The sequence below is a fragment of the Lutjanus erythropterus genome, chromosome 14 (genome assembly GCF_056507025.1).
Source record: "Lutjanus erythropterus isolate fLutEry1 chromosome 14, fLutEry1.hap2, whole genome shotgun sequence".
In the NCBI taxonomy this organism is placed as follows: Eukaryota; Metazoa; Chordata; class Actinopteri; order Lutjaniformes; family Lutjanidae; genus Lutjanus; species Lutjanus erythropterus.
This window is the reverse complement of record NC_139330.1, coordinates 17,458,898-17,478,830: the sequence shown is the minus strand read 5'-3', so window position 1 is coordinate 17,478,830 and position 19,933 is coordinate 17,458,898. Positions and strand designations below refer to the sequence as shown.

Sequence of the window (19,933 nt, the reverse complement as noted above, 5' to 3'; positions counted from 1 at the left end):
CTCATCCAAATCGAGGCTATACGAATAAAGGGTATTTTTTGGTTACATAAATAAAAATTACTTGATTTCACTTGACGTAGGACATTGGTAGGGAATGATAAAGTAAGTTGGGTACAAATAATTTGTCGTTCACAGTAGAAGACAAGTGGTTCTGGATTGAGGGCACTGGCAAGGAGACCAGTGTGTCCAAATGTTTTGGCTTTTCTCAGCACATCATGGTTGTTGCAAGTCGTGAAAGACTATATGCTATAATTTATCAGGATTCAGCGGATATAGGATGTATCTCCAAGTCACGGCAGAACAATGATCTCTTAGAGGGATAGTTTGGATTATGTGAAATAGTTTTTTTAGGTTCCACCTAAAAAAGAAGAAAAAAAAACAGTTTCAGTTTAAGTGTACACTATATTTGGAATATTTTCACTGCTTTCCTTCTGTCAGACAACCTTTTCTAAAGGGAAACCGCCATCATATAAGCAAAATGTCACTCTCTCCAAACCAAAATTAGTGGTTTTACCTCACAGGACACAGGTGTTATTAGTCTACGGCTGCTTTGGCCCATTATTTTTAGTGTTTTTGTGTGACTTCAGTGTTTTAGAGGGTTAGTTCGGATTCACTGAAGCTATTCAGATTCCACCATTACAGTTTGTTTGATTTGGAGAGGGTGATAACTGGCTTATATAACAGCTGTTTTCCTGTCTGATGGCAGTGGAAAAAAGTGTACACTTAAAGTGAAATTGTTTTTAGGTGGAACTTATTTAAGTGGCTAAAATGCCTTTTGTTGCTGACCCCATCGACTGCAGTTCATTGATTAGCTTCCATGTTGGTACTCCTCTCTGCTTCTACCTGGGGGCACAACGGCCGCCAAGCACTGTAGGTAATACTCTGACTATTGATACGTACCTCATGCAACCCCACATCAAATAATCCAAACTATCCCTTTTAATCTGAAATGGTGAACATTTTAAATAAGTGCAGTCTGATCCAGGCATAAATTAGTTAGTGTTGCCGTCCTATCTTTCACAAAAGACTATCAAGAATTAGTGTTATGTAGCTAAAAACCCTAGGCGATAAACTGTCACAAAGCTAAAAGAGTTTTAACATTTGTCACATCAGGACTTGATAAATAGACCGTGGTGTTTGGAGATAAAAAAATGCACCTCCAGCCTGTTCCAGTTCTCAATTACAAGTCCTTCCCCTGGAAGGCGCTCAGATTGAAAGCTGTGTCCATGAACCTCTTCAGCTCATTGAGATGGGTGGACCTGTTTCCTGTCGCAGGAGCAGCTGCAGGATCCCGTCCCACATACCTGAAAGACACACACTCAGGAGCTCAAATCCCTCACCTGATTATCTAAACGGATTCAGAACAATCAGGTGACGAGTGAACAGAAACCCTTACCAAATGGGTCTTTTATTGGCAACCACAGTGAGGAAACGTGGCCGGACGTAATCATAGTAGCCCATGTTCTTGTGCTCCTCCTGACACCACACCAGCTCTGCGTTGGAATAATTCTCCGCCTCCACTTTGACCAGGTCAAATGGGAATGGAGAGATCTGAAAGCAAAGCAGAAGAAATTATAACATTCCATCATTTTTATAGACTTGCTTTTACGTGATGTTGTCTTTTAATCCATTTTAATCTTTTTTATTCTTTTATTTCTTTTATGTATGTATTTATATTGACATTACATGATGTCACCTTATTATCCATTTTATTTCTTAATGTATTTATACTGACTCAAAAACATCATCAGATGTCGTCTCTGCATTCTTTTCCCTTTATTTTTATTTATTCTTACTGACATGTTTTTCTTGTTTTCTTGTTTTTTATGTCTTTTGCTTGTATCTTAGTTTTACTTCAATTTTAGCTTTGTCTTGCTTGTGTTCAGCCTGATTGTTTTGGCTTTGTGCCATCACATTGCCTCCTGGGTATCCTGCTTTTTTGCTATGTCTGTCAAAGCACTTAGTAAACTGTTTTCAAATGTGCTATATAAATAAAGATATATAGCACCTTGTTATTTATAGTTCATAGTGTATTAATAAACACACTGGTACTGCTCAAAATTTACTTTTATCTATACATATATTGGAATACATATATTACTTGTCATCTTCCCTAGAGGAAATTTTGTGCATATATTACTACTAATTACTGTTATTATTTTTCTATACTTTTTTATGGATTTGTTAATAAACATATACTTGAATATAATGTGTATATTGTATAAAAATGAAAAATAAAAAAATGATACTGTAAATAGAAATTAAATTTAAAAAAAAGAAAAACTTTATCACTGAGAGGAGAAATTAAACACCTGTTCCAGTCTGATGATGGCGATGTCTTTCTCCAGTTGTTGCTGTTTCCTCTCTTTAGCCAGTTCATAGTAGACTTTGCCAGTGCAGAAGATCACCCTCTTCACCTGGGCTGCGTTTTGACTTGCAGGGCCCTCATCTGGAATCAGCCTCTTGAATTTAGTTCCTGCAGACATTGATATGATACATGACCTACCAGGCCCACCAGTATTTATGACAAATTTTGGTACCAGTTTAAAGTAAGACTATCCTTATAAATAAAATGAAGTTATTAATTAGGTTGTAAACACTTTATAAATGCCAGTTATAAATGGAAGTAACTAATTAATAAATAGTAATGTATTTTACAGTAACTCATTAGTAAGATAAATTAGTAGTAAGCAGTACCTGGATCTTGCCAAATAGTAAGCCTACACTTATGTATGAAAAATGTGTTATAACTTGTTTCTAATTGTTTATCAATTATTTATAGTGTTAACAACCTAATTATAAACCATTTATAAATTATTAATATGGGTATTCTTATTGTAAAGTGGTACCCAAATTTTTATGTCACATTTTACAGAGATAAAAATGAAGACTGCCCATTTTATCGACAGCTTTTTTTTTTTTAAACTCCAATCGTCCGAAAACTGTCCCAGTGGACCAAAAGTTCATTAATCTGACAGCCCATTATCCCGAAAAAAAAAAACAGCCATTGTTACAAAGGCCCATCCCTCAAAATGTACTCTCACCCTACAGTCATTAGTTCAATGACAGCTGGCCCTGTCCATGGTGCTGAATCAGCAGGGGTTTTGCCCTTAATAGGATATATTTCTGGCCTTTTACTATTATATATTATACTACTATATTTCAAGTGATTTTACTAACAAATTGACAAAAGGGCTTTTCATCCACTGGTACATTTTTCAGACTACTGGCATTTCAGAATAAAGGACACATGGCACAAATAAAACTCCACCTTTGGCCAGGTCATCAAAACTGGACCTTGCATCTGGGTGCCTCAGCAGAGACTTTGGAGTGAAAATGATCAGCTGTGGGAAAAAAAAAAGAGGAGAAAGTTTCTGTCAGTGACAAACAACAGATTGATTCTATCATCCGTATCTTCACTGTGTGCTTTGAAAAAACTCCAGAGAAAAAAGTTTTTATCTCTTTTCACGCTAATTTGGTGCCACCATATAGCATGCAACATCAGCATTGGGAAAACAAAACATTTCTTTAACAATCAAATAAATAAAACCCTTTGTGCTTAGCCGACCAAGTCCAGAATTTCAGAGTTTTTTATGAAAAAACAAACAATATTATCCCCTATTGGCCTCCTCACTAATTTGCTCAGGAAGTAATTTTCTCATGCTTCATGAAGCGTTGCATTTATGTGCAACAGGGGATCAGTTAAGACATTCACTGTGGCTGAAAAGTATGAGAGACTGAAAAAAGAGTTGTGCATATACTAAAAAGGAGAAATGCTTTACATCCCAAAACTTTCTACCCAAACTAGTTTGACTTCAGGGGTTCAAAGTACTAACTGAGAACATACAAAAGGTGACATTTGATTAAAATAACCATCTGGACTTTTCATAGAATGCCTCGATTTATCTTTGAGTAAAGCAGTGGCATGTATATTTGAATTCAGTGCAATTTATGCATAATTTCCATCCATGATACAGATAAAGAATATAGTGAAGATGTTACACTTTACCGGTTTTCTGAATGGCAGCAGAATCTGCCGTCTGAGCACATGACAGTAGTTAGCAGGCAGGGAGCAGTTGACTACAATCCAGTTACAGTCGTACAGCTGCTGGACTTCAAAATCTCCACTGAACTCCTTTGTGAAAAAAATAATAACACAGGAATTAGGAGGTTATCGACTCAGAAATCAGACATTTAACTTTGTGTAGACAAAATTAAATTTAGTCTTATAGTGTTGGTAGCAGCAATGCTTTCTTCTCATGATTCGACAGGAAATGCAGCGCATGAGTGCATCACGGCACCGTATCCTCTCTTTCTCTCTCTCACACGTATACACACACACACACACACAAACACACACACACACACACAGGACAGAGGACAGAGAATGTTAATTCTTTACTATGCTCACACTAATAGTTTGATCAATATCCCATTTGAAGATGAATCTGGTAAGCTTCTGCTGATACAGCCCGCTGTGGTTCCCTCCTTGAATGTTCCCCTGTACTAGCTCACCCCTGGGACCTGAGTTACTGCTGAATACCAACACTTTGGAGACCATAATGAAGAGACTTTTCAGCTCGAGAATACTTGGCAATCATCACTTAAGCCATCACTTAAGTGGTCAGGACATCAGCATAGCCAATAAAACAGGACGTTATAGGATGTTAACTGCAGGACACTGCAGTGCACTTTCTCTGACATATATCATGAGGTAATCATGTTCCTCACATTGGTCACCATTTGAGCCATAATATAAATTGTACATGTGAACGTACAGGGAAGTGATCGGGATCATCTTTGCTCATTTGCAGGAAGCGTTCAGGTCGAGCTGATGAATGTTCTGGACCCTGGGACAGAAGAGAAGAAGACCAAGACCAATGACAAAAGAATCACTCCTAGATATACTGTGAATTCCAAACTAATCTGTGAATACTGCCGAATGACACAATATAACCTGGTTTATTTCACTTCTCACCATTCCCTCCATCCCATGAGGCAGCAGTAGGACAATACCATTGTTGCGGACCCACTTGGCCTGGCCCGGGCTGATGAACTGGTCAATGATACACTGGGCTGTGTTGTGAAAGTCTCCAAACTGGGCCTCCCAGAGGATCAGAGCATTCGGACTTGCCATGGCAAAGCCAAGCTCAAAACCTGTGGTCACAGTCATCATTACATACAGCTACAAAATGATTCTGTATAGGATGCTGTGTGGTTGGAGTGGTTTCAGTCTTACCAAGCACCCCATATTCTGATAAGGAGCTGTTGCAGACAGTGTAAGGAGCCTGGTTGGTCCACAGGTGGTTCATGGGAACACAGATACGTTTGTCGACCTCTTGGTCATGCAGAACATGATGACGGTGACTGTAAAACATAGGAGAGGCAGAGACAGAGAGGACTGAAACAGTCATACAGAAACACTGTCATGCCATTGTTTTAACATCCAAAACCCCAGTAGTCAGAAAGATTTCCCATTTGACCAAAAGCCTTTTATCAACAAAATAAACAAGTAAGGATAAAACTTTCTTTCTTTCTTTTTGGGATAATGGGGTGTTAATGGGTTTTTGGTCAAATGTGACATTTTTCAGACTATTGGGGTTTCAGAATAATGGGCCGTGGGAACAATGAGGATTTTCCATAGAACAAGGCTACATGCTAGCAGCTTTGTGAGGCTGCTCTTTAAAAGTTATAATGTTACCATGCTTACCATCTTTGTTTAGCATGTTAGCATGCTAATATGAAGACCAAAGTCACTGGGATTCATTCTCTGCATACATGCTAATTTCATGAGTGCTCCAGTGCTCGAGCACCCACCGAAAAGGTAGAGCACCCACAGGTAATACAGCCAATGTGTATAAAAACTGCAATTAATACCAACATGGTGAACACCTCGTATGTGTAAGTATTTTTGCTTAGGTATTGCTCTTGGTTCGTACTACCTCGTACTACAACACACGCTACGTAGTTTTATGTGGCCAATGTTTATGCAACTACTGGTCCCTCAAGACATTGTGCTGTCATGTCTGTTATATATCCAACAGACAACAGTAGTCTACTTCACAGTAATTAATAAAACAAGCGCAATAACTGACTTTGTGACAATCGTCACCTTGGTGGTATTCACTTAATCTGGGCATCCACAGGCAAAAACATAAATCTGCGCCTATGATCCTTGAGGACAATGGCAACCAATCCAGTGGTTGTTGGGATATTTCAGTCTGTACCAAGTAGTAATATCATCTATTAAAGCCCTATTACTGCAGTCATTTACCATTTATGTATACCATTAAGCTGAAATTGATGGATGAAGTGTATAAACAAACACAGAACACAAACCAATTCACAAAGTGATACTTGCTGTATAAAAAAGGCTTACAGCAGGGCTTTCAGCTTATGATTTTCATCATTGATTAGACTATTTGTTATTTTTTAACCACAAATCGTTTGTCTATAAAAAGGTAATAAAAAAATCAGTACAAATGTCACTTTATTTAGTGACTTAAATTTTACCACTAGTATTTAAAAGACCAAAAATACAGTGTGGTTTTTATAACAAAATTTCCATAAAAGATTTTCCCGACTTAAGCTCTTAAATGATGGTGGTGGCAGGGCAACAGGATTTCTTTTAACCCAGTACATGCAGGCTAAACACTCAAACACACACACACACACTGTAGCCCCTGTTCCAGCCCATAAAGGCACTCCATGAAGAGCACCCTCCTCTCTCTTCATCCTCAGTCGGTGTAAAGCCCAACAAGAGTTGATGGGAGCAAAGAGCCAAGCGTTAACAAGCTCTGCCAGGCCGCTCGCTCCAAGTGTAGGAATCAGCCCTCTAAACCAGCACGATCAGACAATCACTTAAACCCCTTTAACATCACTTTAATGACATCTACACACACATACACTCTGACACACACACAGTAAGAGAGGTTATGTAATGGTCAGGCGGAAGAACTACAGGAAACAACCAAAATCTATTGATTATTATCTTTAATGAGACATATTACCTCCTACAGGATGAGATGATCATGATTTGAAAAACATCAGCTGTAATTATGGACTAATGAGGGCACATTATATACTGCATAATTGTTTTGTTTGATCCTTGCTCCACATTTGCACGATGTATACTTTCTCTTCAAGAAATCCTTTGATGAAAGAACAAAATCGAGAGCATCCGGCATTAATTGAGGCAAGGCAAACGGAATTTCATGTTTTCCATTTTCTCAATCAAAAGAGGACCCTCACCTGAATGAGGTCTTTCTCTGGGATTGCCTCATAAACTCTGTGCCCACTTCTCTCTTCTTTCTTTTTTTCACAAACGCACAAAACACACACACACACACACACACACACACACACACACACACTTCCTCTGCCTGGGGGCCCCATTAGTCAGGGAAAGGGGTGCACGGCACAGCACATGCAACCCACCCAAACACGACGAAGTGAATCCATTAGTCCACGCTGTTACGTACATCACAGAAACGCAAGCAGGACCACTCAACTGTAACATGCCAATATGCTCAGCTCCTAAGAACTATGAAGGGAAACAGAGTAGAGGGTGGGGGGGGGAGGGGGAGGAAGCTATGAGGGGTGGTAGAAGAGGGGGTAAAGTAAAGCTTAAGTACAATGAGAAAGAAAGCTTGTGGAGAGAGGATTTAAATAAACAACAGGTGATGTTGTGTTTGACTGCAGTTCTTTTTTTCAAATAACCCAGCTAAAGGGGACTTGGAGAAGTAGACGTCAGTGCTAAATGCGAGGCAAAAGAAAAAGCCCCCGTAGCCTCTGGTTAGTTAGTGTGATGTATGTCGCTGTGAGCTGAGAGGGGGTGGAGGGGGGTGGTGGTGTCAGTGAAGATGGGCTGGTGGAGAAATGATAGAGGACAGATGAGACAGGCGCAGTGAAAGGGGGAGCTGGTTTTGTTCATGTGTCACTCGTTCCTTCCATACCATGACAACACCATGTGGGCTTCGTAGTTCCCAGGAGACTGTGCTGACGTCTTCGGTCTGTCAGGCTCCCTGTGCCACCCTCCCCACCCACACCCCCAAATTACTTAATTCACTATCTTAAGATGACTTTTCTTTACCCTTTATCTCTGGTCAGGAAAGCTCTTCTGCAAACTTGACCAATCATAGCAGTCATCTGTGCAAACATCATACATGAATGTCTCAATGAAGCTACTCTGCTTTATTATTTATTATGTTTTTTTTTCTTGTCACAGGTAATGAAAAGAACACAGGTTTGTCATTGTGATTGACATGTACCAATGCTCAGTGTCTTTTTATATTTTGCTTCTTTGGGGAATACCACACAGCTATTTTGTTACAAGATGCCTTTGATTTTTAATAAATCACACCTTTTTGTGCAAATTTCACTTGCTCCCGAAATTTCACTGCAAAAATGTCTAAGAACACTGTAATATGCATCACATTTTTTTAGAAAAGTGCCTCTGAAATCATGCATGTAGGCTGCAACAGTCGCCAGTAGGAGACTGTGGTGGCGGTGGGACCTCCTCACAGTTTGACAGTATTAATACAAGAGGTGTAAAAGGATGCATAAAGATCGATTATAGGCCAAAATGAGTTTTCAGTTGTGTTGGCATGGACTCACCTAAAGGTGCCCCGCTCTACATCCTGCCCGCTGAGTCGTACATGGATGCCATCTTTGAGAAGGGACCCAAAGGCCATGTACTCTCCTAGAGCCCAGTCCATCTGCCGATTCTTCACCAGCTCAGCTCGACCACGCAGGATACGGGACACACCTGGAGATCACACACACAAAAAGAGGAACAAAAATGAAGCCAAGTGGTATCTTAGGAGAGAGCTGGGGAAGAGAGTGTAAAACGCAGTAAACTGACATACTGTACTGTAAATAACATTAAAAACCCTTGTGGTGGTCTTAACTGCTATAGCGTGAGCCAAATCAGCTGTGCAAGCCGAACACCTGCTGCTAGGAAAGGATGTGTTTACAGGTGAACTGCTTTAATTTACTTAATATCATCCCTGTAGACAAAAAATGAAGTAATGGTGGTACTGTGGTTTGTGTGTTTTATTATTTGGCAACATGTATCCCATATTGCTCTGCAGTTATGTGTGCTCTTCTTTCAGATTTCTAGCACAGCATGTCAGTATTAATATTACCATCTGCATCACTGCAACTCTTTTCTCCAGCACAAAGAAAAGTAAACTCACCAGGGTGGATCTTAAAATCTTCCAGAGGCACTGAGCTAGCTGTCTGGCCAATGTGCTGCAGGACCTCCTCATCCAGTCCTGTGGGAACACAGCTCATGGTCTTGGGCTCTCCCTCTGCTGTGAAGAAATCTACAGGGAGAAAGAGAGACAGCTTCACCCCAGCAGGAACACAGAGTATTCTCAGAAAAACAACAGTCAGTCAAAAGAAAAAAATGAAACATGAATTACTGGATTGCAAAGTGACATTTTACCTGGCCAGGGGGAGTCGAGCCAGTGTCGATTGTGTAAAATCTTTTCATCTTTGGAGCTGGTGTATGCCTCCTCACATATCTTGTCATATTTAGCAACTTCTTCCTGCAACCAAATTTGGTAATGTGTGATGGGGACAATGACAGTAACAATTCCACATATTAAAGGTAAGTAAGTGCCAGTTTGGAGAAGGAGAAAGGAGTATCATTACAGAAGTTATACAATGAACTGCTGTGGCCAGAATCAACAACAAATCCTATTTTAGTCACTAAAAAAGGTCCACCCCAAAAAATCATTATCAGTTTCCGTGTATGCATTACTTACAATATTTTCACAGCTTTACCATGCTGTCTTTTCTGATGGAAAACTGCTGTTATATAAGCCAAATATCGCTCTCTCCAAAGAAACCAAACTCCATAGACAAATCTGTCATTTTACTTAGCAGAACACAAGAGTTGCTGGTCTACTACTGGTTCAATCTTATTTTGTTTTTGTGTTTTTATGTGACATTTGTGTTTTAAAGGGATAGTTCTGATTCACCAAAGTCACACAATAAAACAGACAAACTAACAGACTGAGGTAGCTGTAGGCCAGCAACTCCTGTGCTCTGTGAGGTAAAATGACCGATTTCGCCTATGGAGTTTGGTTTGTTTGGAGAGAACAATATCTGTATTATATAACAGAGGTTTCCTGTGAGAAAAGGCTATCCGATGGCAGGGTTAAGTGGTGAAAACACATGTATTTTAATATAGCATACACTGAAATTGATGTTGATTTTTTTAGACAGACCTTTTTTTTAAATCACTAAGATACCTTTAGTTGCTGACCCTGCCCACTGCAGTACATTCCTTAGCTTCCTTGCTGGTGCTCTTCTCTGCCTCTTCAAACTGGGGTCCTGGTGACCAACATCTACTGTAGCTAACACACTGACATTTGATAAGTGCCTCATACAACATCAGATTAAATAATCCAAACTACCCTTTGATCGATGCCCAGTTTGTTTACTTCAATTAAAGTACTACAGCTCTCTAACCAAAACTGTGTGTAGCTGAGACAGAAAGGCAGAGCGAGAGAGATATTAGAGGAGAGGAAAAGTCTCCACCGGCAGTAATGGTTCTGCCTTGCTATATTACAAATGGGGCTTTTGCAAGAGTCCAAATAGAAGGCCACACAACAGAAACCGTGTCCATCAGAGAGGAGCTGCAGTATTTCTCTGACATTTGGTATAAAAAAAATGTTCAGAATGGATGCTACAATCAAAGTTTCTGTTTTGGATGAAGAACCTGAGCAATTCCATTGAATGGCGCCAGAATGTGAGGTATACTTCAACTTCATTGAGCAATATATACTCTATGTGAGGGATTGTGAGGCTATGTGATTGAACTGAGGCAGTAAATTGAAACTCAAATACAGCAGAGCTGGCACAACATATTTACTTGAAGGCTAGGGTAATATCGAAGTGTGATTTAATACACATAGTCCAGCAGGGTCGGGCGATACCAAATAAAACAGCATACAGTAGCAGCTACCAATATACAGTATATTTAACAAGAGCAAACAGCATTAGATCACAAACCTCAAATTCCTGCAGTGTCACCACACCCTCAGCAATGAGCTTGTCAGAGTACTTTTTCAGCACATGCTCCTGCCGACGGATCTGTTTGTACATCAGCGGCTGGGTGAACATGGGCTCGTCCATCTCATTGTGGCCAAACCGTCTGTAACTAACCTGTAAATACACACACACACAAGCCTCATCTAAGCATGTGCATTTTGAATTGTGTGTTCCTGATAATCCATTAAGACTCGTCTGTGACTAACCAGATCAATGACGACATCTTTGTTGAAGGTGGCCCTCCACTCTGCAGCCACCCGGCACACGTATATGACAGCCTCGGGGTCATCGGCGTTCACATGGAAGATGGGTGCATTGACAACGCGAGCCACATCAGTGGGATAGGGGGAGGAGCGGGCCACGCGAGGGTCTGTAGTGAAGCCGATCTGAGAGGCAACAATCACACACCAAGGTTGATAACACTTAGAGCCTAAAAGCACACACAAAATGTGCTCTATTGTTATGAATAACATCAGAAAATACATTTGCATTTTACATGTATAAAACAAAGATCAAAAGCTGTTTTTGTTAGTTTTTATTTACAGATTTCTTGGAATAACGAATTAAAACAACAGAATTGTGTAAAGCAATATGTTTACATCTTCATGATACAATCGAACGGCTTTTTCTGGTTCTGACTAACATTGGTAACTTTAGGCATAATGTAATTACATAGCACAATGAAATATATAACACAGGTACAGCATTTCTAGTATTTTAATGTGGAAATATTACATATTATATAAATAATACTTGTAAAAGTAATAAAAGCACCAGTAGCAATTATAGGAGCATGATTATTAGTATTGGGAACAGTATTAGTATTACTGCAATGACTGATTGCATGTCAGCAAAGTGTAAAATATATGCATTCTGGTAAACGGTAAATGTGTCAGGTCACATGTTACAGTGACATTGAACACGTCAATACCTGGTTGTTGACCACCACATGGATTGTACCATGTGTGGTGTAGGAGGGGAGCTCACTCAGGTGGAAAGTCTCATACACGACTCCTTGTCCTGCAAAAGCAGCATCACCATGCAGCAAGATGGACATCACCTGGACAAATCACAACATAAACTCAACAGGACAGCAAAACATGTCTGAATATCCCTTACTCAAATCTACATGTACAACACAAAATACAAAATAAGCCACGATGTCCCTGTTACAGCAACTGTTACCTTCTTTCCCTGAGTGTCTCCTCTATAGAACTGTTCGGCTTTGGTCTTCCCCTGAACCACTGGATCCACTGCCTCCAGGTGTGAGGGGTTCGCCATGAGGGACAGCGTGATGTTCTTGTCCGTCTCACGGTTGATCCTCTCGTGGTACATCCCGAGGTGGTATTTGACATCACCTGAACCCTACAGGTGTAGAAAAGCTTATGAAAAAAGGCATCATTTCTATCTCCAGAATGCTCTTCTCTCTGATACTTTTCCACACTGTCATGCATCAGCAGTTCCCTCACCTCGTCAGCCGCCTCTAACTTGGAGTCAAACTGACAGAAGATCTGATCCAGGTCCTTACGGATCACGTTAGCCAACACATTCAGCCGACCCCTGGAAGTAGAGTTTACAAAGTCTACATCAAACATGGACGGAGAAGTATTAGCGGTATTCACAGACTGAACTGAGAGGCGAGAAAATGTGGAGACCACAGTACCGATGAGGCATCCCCATGATCACACTCTCGATCCCTGAAGCGCTCGACTTGTCAATGATGGTTTTAAGGGCGGGGATGAGCACTTCACAGCCCTCCAGACCAAAACGTTTCTCTGATGACCACTTTCTGGCCAGGAAGTCCTCAAACCTGGACATAAAAAAGTTCATTTGATGGATGCTTTTGACACTAACAAGCAGCTTTACACAAAAAAATGCAGAACAACATTTTGGAACAATACTATGACAGTTTAGAGAACTTGAACTCTTTAAGCAAATTTATTTCAGTGCCATTGTGTGATCATAGCTGAGATCATTTATCAAAGATGAAAATGAGCTCATATGAAGAATAGGGTGTTTATCTGTACACGCAAATATATGCGTGCACAGGGGTTTTGTTTATGTTGTGTGAGTCTCTGATGTGAGCCATAACTAACAGTGAGGTATTGTGCTGTCATCAAAGTGTAAGTCAGTAGATGTTTATTTATTGCTGACCGTGTGGATCTGATGAGGCGGGCGAGCAAAGTTCTCTTCTCAGCATTAGTAAACCGCATGATTCCAGGAGTCTCAATCTTCTGACGGATCCACTGACACTGGTCAACATTGTTAATGAACATAAACTCGACCCCGATGTGACCACAGTAGGATTTCTGAAAAAAGAACAACAAATAGCAAGGTACAGTGTTAAGGCTTTCCAACATATTAGACACGTGGACACAAACACACAAACAAAATACCTCTAGTCTGCGTATGATTTCTCTCAGAGGAAGAGTGGTGCTGTCTCCTCCGATGAAGGTGGTGGAAGGCAGCTGAAAGGTCCTATCCAAGTCAGACTCATCAAGACTGTAGAAACCTGCGATAACACAATGTGAAACACAGGATTGTTTAAGACTTTAGAGACAAGCCTACAACATAAACTTCCAATTGGCCCTGAACACATATAATATTATATTCTCCCTCTCAAATTAGGCTGAAAAGAGGTCGAAAAGATGTGCACATCATTGCATTCCATTTTTATCTGCACCTTACAAAATGTTCCAGGGTTGTGTATTTCAATTGTCAAGATGTTAAGTTCTTTGATTTCTTTTAATATCATGAAAACCGAAGAATGGTTTAAGTCATTTATTGAGCATAAATGTCAAATAATCATCGGTTCCACCTTCTCAAAAGTGAAGATTTGATTTGGCTCTGAAGATCTGATACACCACTGTAAATTGAACACCTTTGGGTTTTGGATTGTTGGTCAGACAATAAAGCCATGTGAGGACGTCACCTTGGGCTCTGGGAAATTGTAATGGCCATTTTTCACTGACATTTTATAGACAAAATGATTAATGCATTTATTGAAAAATAATAACGACGAGATTAATTTATCATAAAAATTGTTACCTGCAGCCATAACAGAGATGGTAATTTCATTGAAAGGACTAATCACTTTTTGGGTCAAACTTATATAGTTTTTTGATAAAATGACATTACTGCTCCCTGCAAACTTCAGAGCACAACCCTGCACTGAATTAACTTGAATTCTAAGCCACGTAAAATCTGTTTTTGATGAAAACTTGTGTAAATAAACCTTGATTATGAAATAAAAACAATAATCCAGGATGCATTTGTATACAGATGCAGCATCGACAGCCCCACATAAGTTTCTGTGGTGACAAAGCGCACCTGAGAGAGCTGGTCAGGCTCAAGATCGCAGGCAACATAAGAGGAGACAGGTGCAAATTATATTAGGAACAGCAAAGACAAAGGGGGCCAGGAATAGACTCTTGTACTATCAGCTGACCAAATAAGGGGCCATGGAGGCTGTCATTAGCCTTCATTAGAGAGCTATAGTCTTGGTGACAATACATAATGCAATGCTATGTCCTGACACACACTGATCACTGATAACAGCAGGCAACAGAAACAATGTCTCTCTCCCTCTCACTCTCTCCTCTTTACTAGCTATTACTGTAGACTTCGATCGCTCTCTGTGGCCGTCCGGCGTCCACCGATCCTGTCCGCTAAATGAAATGGAGAATGACAGGAGCTGGGCCTGAGATTAATGACAGCATTAGGCTGACCAACCCGTATACGGACTTGGTGGAGAATGCGATGGGGCCTTTTATTCTGAAATACCACTTACACGCTGATGAGTTATGCAACCCTGATCAGAGAGGTGTGTATATGATGCGTGTATAGACGCACATGTATGTACTGTACAAACCCTCAAAGGGGTACAGAAATGTTATTGATAAACAGTGCAGGAAAACAGATATTTTCATTGTAAGGCAAATGAAGCTTTTGAAGTAAATCCACCAATGAGAATAATATGCTCAGGACTGAAACAAGTATCCTGAGGTAATTAGAAGGAAGGACTTCTATAGTGTGAATCTAATCAGCATATATACTGCCTGTGGCTTAACTCCATATGCCTTTACTTAAGAAAGGGGATAAAATAGGAGTTCTATGCCTCTTCTGTCCAAAGTCTTAATAAAAACAAGGGTTTTTTTCTCAGTATCAGTATTTTTGAATTTATACAGCCTGTTTCACTTGGGTTTCATGGAGCCTCAGTAAATGAAAAAACTGTGAAGACGATGGACCTAAGACAACAACGACATGACAAAAATCTTCCTCTTTCACTATTTACATTAGGGATCAACCGATAATCAGACCTGATAGTCAGTATTTTTATGATTATTAGAATCATTATATATAGTATGTTAAGTCTGATTGGTGATCATTTAATTTAAAATTGCACCACTTTGGCTCTGATGCAGCTGCCTCTGTCTATAGTTACCAGTAGGGGTTGATGGATTATTGGCTCCAATATTCAGCATTATTGCAATTATTGGAATCTTACTTTTAAAAAATTTGATTGCCAAATAAACAATTTAATTTTAAAAAAGTGTTCCTTTTCCTGTGATCCAGCTGCCTCTTTCTGTCTGAAGTCCACTCAGTACTCTCGCTCAATATCCCTCCTACGATCTTTTAAATACCCAATACATTCTAATATATAAAATAACTATTATTTATTACTATTTTCCCTCATCTTCCCTCTAATTTGCTGAGGGACCACTCTCTAGTTGATTTAAAATTTGTATTAATGATCTGAAATGATCTTATCTAGAAGTTAACAAATAAAAGTGGCCAAGTTGAATAAAAAGTACAATATTAGCAGTGTAGTGCAGCAGAAGTATAAAGCATCAGAAAATGGTTATTAAACATATCAGTTGATCTATAATTTTGATTTTTGGTAGGGGTGTGTGATGTGCCTGGGATGGCTGCAGGAGTTGTGGGTCTCACTTAATTTATCGATAGTGGTGATCAGGTCAGAGGGAACGAAGGAGTCCAGGTCAGCTTCCAGAATTCCCAGAGGGTCCAACTGGGCAACATGGTGACCACGAATCTACACAGAGAGACAGACAGAGATGTGACAGAGGAGGGAGTGGGGAAGAATCAGGTAAGAGAAACAAAGTGGCAGGTGGGAGCAAATAAGATTCATCAAGGGGCTGCCATCATGATGCTGAGTATGAGCAGCTGGAGAATAAGCTAACTCTCAGTTATAGGTCAACCTCTCAGAGAAAAGAGCCCCACGGGAGTGCTTTTATGCGTATGTACACACACACCCACATGCACACACACACACACATTCCCACCAGGATTGCAACAAGCTGGGAATAAAAGTGACGCCTTTGCCAAAAGACAGAATTTAATAAATCCCTCGGATAGTTCTTCGAATTAATTTGAGGGCGAGTGGAAATGTTACCACCTGTTTTGTTTAAGTAGTCTCTTTGATATTTTCATTTTCAAAAAGCAGCCAGGGTAAGTAGGTTAGAGTTAATCTTGCAATTTGCATAACCTCTCACAGTGAAAAAACAAATTGTATATTCCTTTTAATACAAGGACACACAGTATAAACAGCTCTCATTGCCAGTTGCATCTGTTTTGGCAAGTCAAGTGGATTTTGTTTGATGCATTTTTCACACACACACACACACACACACACACATCAGAGAAACAAATAGTCAGCCAGCGGTTGCTCGAGGTAGATGACATCTTAATTCTGCGCACAGACAGACACTGTATTAAGATTTAAATAGATGCCCAGGAGATATGTAATCAATCTCTTAATTTGTAAATAACATAAATCCACATCATGCAAGCTGATGGCTGGTGTGTGTGTGTGTGTGTGTGTGTGTGTGTGTGTGTGTGTGTGTGTGTGTGTGTGTGTGTGTGTGTGTGAGTGTGACACAGCTGGGCCGGGTGAGTGGAGGGTACCTGGTAGGCTCTAATGAGTGTGTGCACAGCCAGGTGGTCCTCCACCACTTTCTGTGCCATGTCTGGTGAGTGGGACAGCACTCGGCCCTGGAGCAGAGCGGAGGGGCGTCTCTCGCCCGCCTCGCCAGAAGGACTGGAGGCCTGAATGTTACGGAAGAACGCGTCCCAAGACTAGAATACAGAGAGAGACAGATAAAGTAGAGGCTTGTGGAGGCTTGAGGCTTGTTCAGACTGTTTTATAACCAAACTCCTTGTAGTAGCTTAAAAATGATATTTTTTGTCGGGAGGGGGACCTTTCTCAGTAGCCTAGCTAAAACACTATTTGGTAAAGAACCAAGATAAGAACCTCAAACAACCCCCACTTCAAATAATCCAGACTATTCCTTTAAGTACCCTTTGGCTGAAAGGTATTTCAAGAACACTGGCCAGAGCAGTTTACTGAAATTTAACTGCTAAACCGACTCACTCATTGGCAGAAAAACTTTTTTCTGTTTTTCACTGAATAAATGGCACATGTTGCTCACTGTTACCTCATGGACATTTTTGTGATCCTCCAGCCAGGCAAAGTACATCTCCTCCACATAGCTGGAGCTGCTGGCCACGGCTGAGGGGACAGATGCCACACCGGAGGAGGAGCAGCCTCTCCTGAGCTCAACCCAGCGCCTGGTTGGGCTTCCTCCACCTCCACATCCTCGCAGCCACTGACTCCCCCTGACACGCCCACCCCTCAAAACACCTGCTAATGCCCGAAACTGACTCATGGCTACAGAGAGATGAGAAAGAGACAGATGGAAGTTAGAGAGAGTCAGATGCAGACATCTCGGTTCATCATCATTTATGAAAATGCAGAAACAGCGTGCATAATTGAGTTTCACGCAGTTTTATTGCAAAGCAATGCACTAAATCTGAATGTCACACGTAAAGCAATATTTCAGCTGCTTAACATGATTGCAGGTTGTGCACAGATCGCACTTATCAAGAACTGTAATTGCACACAGGCTCTTTATAGATAAAACGACCTTTAGAAGCGTATATTTTTTGATGGGATTTCCACTTAGCAGAATGGCTGCCTGGTTATGATTTAAAATGGGGAGCAATTTAAAATGGAGCAAACCTAGTAAGAACAATGGGGGTCCTCCCCCCCAAAAAAATGTAAATTCAAACAAATTTCCTGCATTTCTACAGACCTAATCTCTTGCATTAAGCCAAGACCTGCAGTGAATTTACCCCCCACTACATCCCAAATTCTAAAAGCAGGGCTAATGCAAAATATTAGCTTAATAGCCTTGCTTAACAGACCCAACTCTTTGACTTTGTGCATTTTACAGTTAAATGCATGAATCCACTGGTGGACTCGAGGTGTTCTTCTCCACTGGTGCCCCCATGTATGAAAAAACACTACAAAAGTGCTCTCTTGGATGCCTATCATAGACAAAACATGTTTAAGTACCCCCTAGAGTGGCCCAATATCCCCTTTGTGTTTATATAACAGATGTGTAGTAGTTCTTGTCACATAAAAAACTATTTTAATCTAAACCAGGGACTGTGAATGTTGCACCATAAATGCATCATAACTTTCAGTGCACTGGTGCTCTGTCCACCACTGCATCATGTGTTGATCTTTGAGCGCTACAGTAAATTAAGAAGCTATCTATGAGGAATTTGTGATCTTTCAATCAAGTTTGTGCTCTAGTAAGCAATAAATAAACACACTGGTTGTATATGAATGGTGATGATAAGACATAACATACACGAGCATGGTGACTGAGAGCAGGCCTGGTACTACGAGGGTGCAAAAACATGCATTATTTTGGCGTAGCAAACCCATAACTTTGCCCCCTTAACTGAATGATGGGATGTATTTGATCCACTTGCTCTATTGCGTAGGAGCTTCTGCTGAGTGGCATATATTTAATGCAAAACCTCTGCCAGAGCAAATAGTACGAGCGTGTTGACGGCCTGTGCGCGTTTCTGCGCCAAAGTCTTTGCAGCTGCAAAAAAAAGCGCGTCACCTCCGTCAGCCTGCGTGTGCTGCTCTACTGCTGCAGTAACGCGTTTATCTACCGCTGCTACAACTTCCTCACCTCCTCGTCCTGCAGGATGCTTCCCAGGCTCCTTCACGCTACACCGCCGACATCAACACCAAAACAATGCCTGTCTCATTCTGGGTCTGTTACGCTTTTCTCGGGACCTCTAATCCCTCAACGTCAACATAAATCCTCATAATCTCCATCGGCCGTGCCACTGGAGACGCGCGGTATGACAGAAATATAGGACAGTACTTTAAAATGTCATCTATGGTTTATTCCTAAAAACTACATTTACCTTTAGACTGCACGGCTCATACTCAAGTGTCATCGCAGAAGGTGGAAGTAGGACAGGTGTCGGTGACACAGATCCGAGCGCGCGCGCACTCCCCCTCTGGTGTGTCAGGTGGTGCCTCTCCTGCAAAGAGAGAAGCGTGGCGCACCCAAAGGTGCCGCTGGTGCCAAAGTAACGGCCAAACACACCAGCTCAGGAGACAGAGACAGGAAAACTTAATTATATTTTAAGACAAGTGTTCTCTAAACCCTCTATGGGATGGAAAAAATGTAATGTTTTGATCATAAAATGGACCAAGACCAATTTTTCAATAAATAATTTTCAGGGTTTTCTTTAGGGTGTGTAATCTTAAAGTAACGAAGTAAAACAGTGGTCATTGTTTAAAATTTAAATAATTTCTATTACAGTACTAATGGAAAATATTCAGTTGTCTCATCTAAATGCTTGTTTTCAGGGTCCTGGGGTGTGTTTTTCCTTAAATACAGTTTGTTGCCACCATTTGTTGTGTTGCTGCCATCTTTGGTTCACTGCTTATGAGTTAAAAAAAAATAAAATAATTATCAATGCATTTTACAGCCATAAACCTGGAGGGAATCATAATCTTATGGTGTTACATTTACATTTT

General features: G+C 40.5%; 1 protein-coding gene across 1 annotated transcript; it reads right to left on the bottom strand.

The window, feature by feature from the left end:
* Positions 1-1,165: 1,165 nt before the first annotated feature.
* Positions 1,166-19,489, bottom strand: ogdhl (oxoglutarate dehydrogenase L). The gene is made up of 23 exons (XM_084736050.1): positions 19,071-19,489; positions 17,517-17,749; positions 16,987-17,157; positions 16,012-16,114; positions 13,458-13,573; positions 13,216-13,370; positions 12,725-12,871; positions 12,531-12,621; positions 12,247-12,426; positions 11,993-12,121; positions 11,268-11,447; positions 11,023-11,175; positions 9,449-9,551; positions 9,198-9,326; positions 8,617-8,767; positions 5,240-5,367; positions 4,979-5,157; positions 4,779-4,850; positions 4,010-4,135; positions 3,272-3,344; positions 2,313-2,476; positions 1,397-1,551; positions 1,166-1,304 (listed from the first exon to the last, which is right to left on the bottom strand). The coding sequence occupies exons 2-23, from the start codon at positions 17,745-17,747 to the stop codon at positions 1,181-1,183; spliced, it is 3,060 nt and encodes a 1,019-aa protein (XP_084592176.1). The 5' UTR covers positions 17,748-17,749; positions 19,071-19,489; the 3' UTR covers positions 1,166-1,180.
* Between the last annotated feature and the right edge of the window lie 444 nt (positions 19,490-19,933).

What these genes read in the sequence shown, in the direction of transcription:
- ogdhl (XM_084736050.1), bottom strand. Translation starts at nt 17,747, where the DNA reads ATGAGTCAGTTTCGGGCATTAGCAGGTGTTTTGAGGGGTGGGCGTGTC. An exon ending in CACTCATTAGAGCCTACCAG is followed by an intron (nt 16,115 to 16,986) that starts GTACCCTCCACT and finishes CTCTCTGTGTAG; the next exon opens with ATTCGTGGTCACCATGTTGC. An exon ending in CTCATGGGATGGAGGGAATG is followed by an intron (nt 4,851 to 4,978) that starts GTGAGAAGTGAA and finishes CTTCTGTCCCAG; the next exon opens with GGTCCAGAACATTCATCAGC.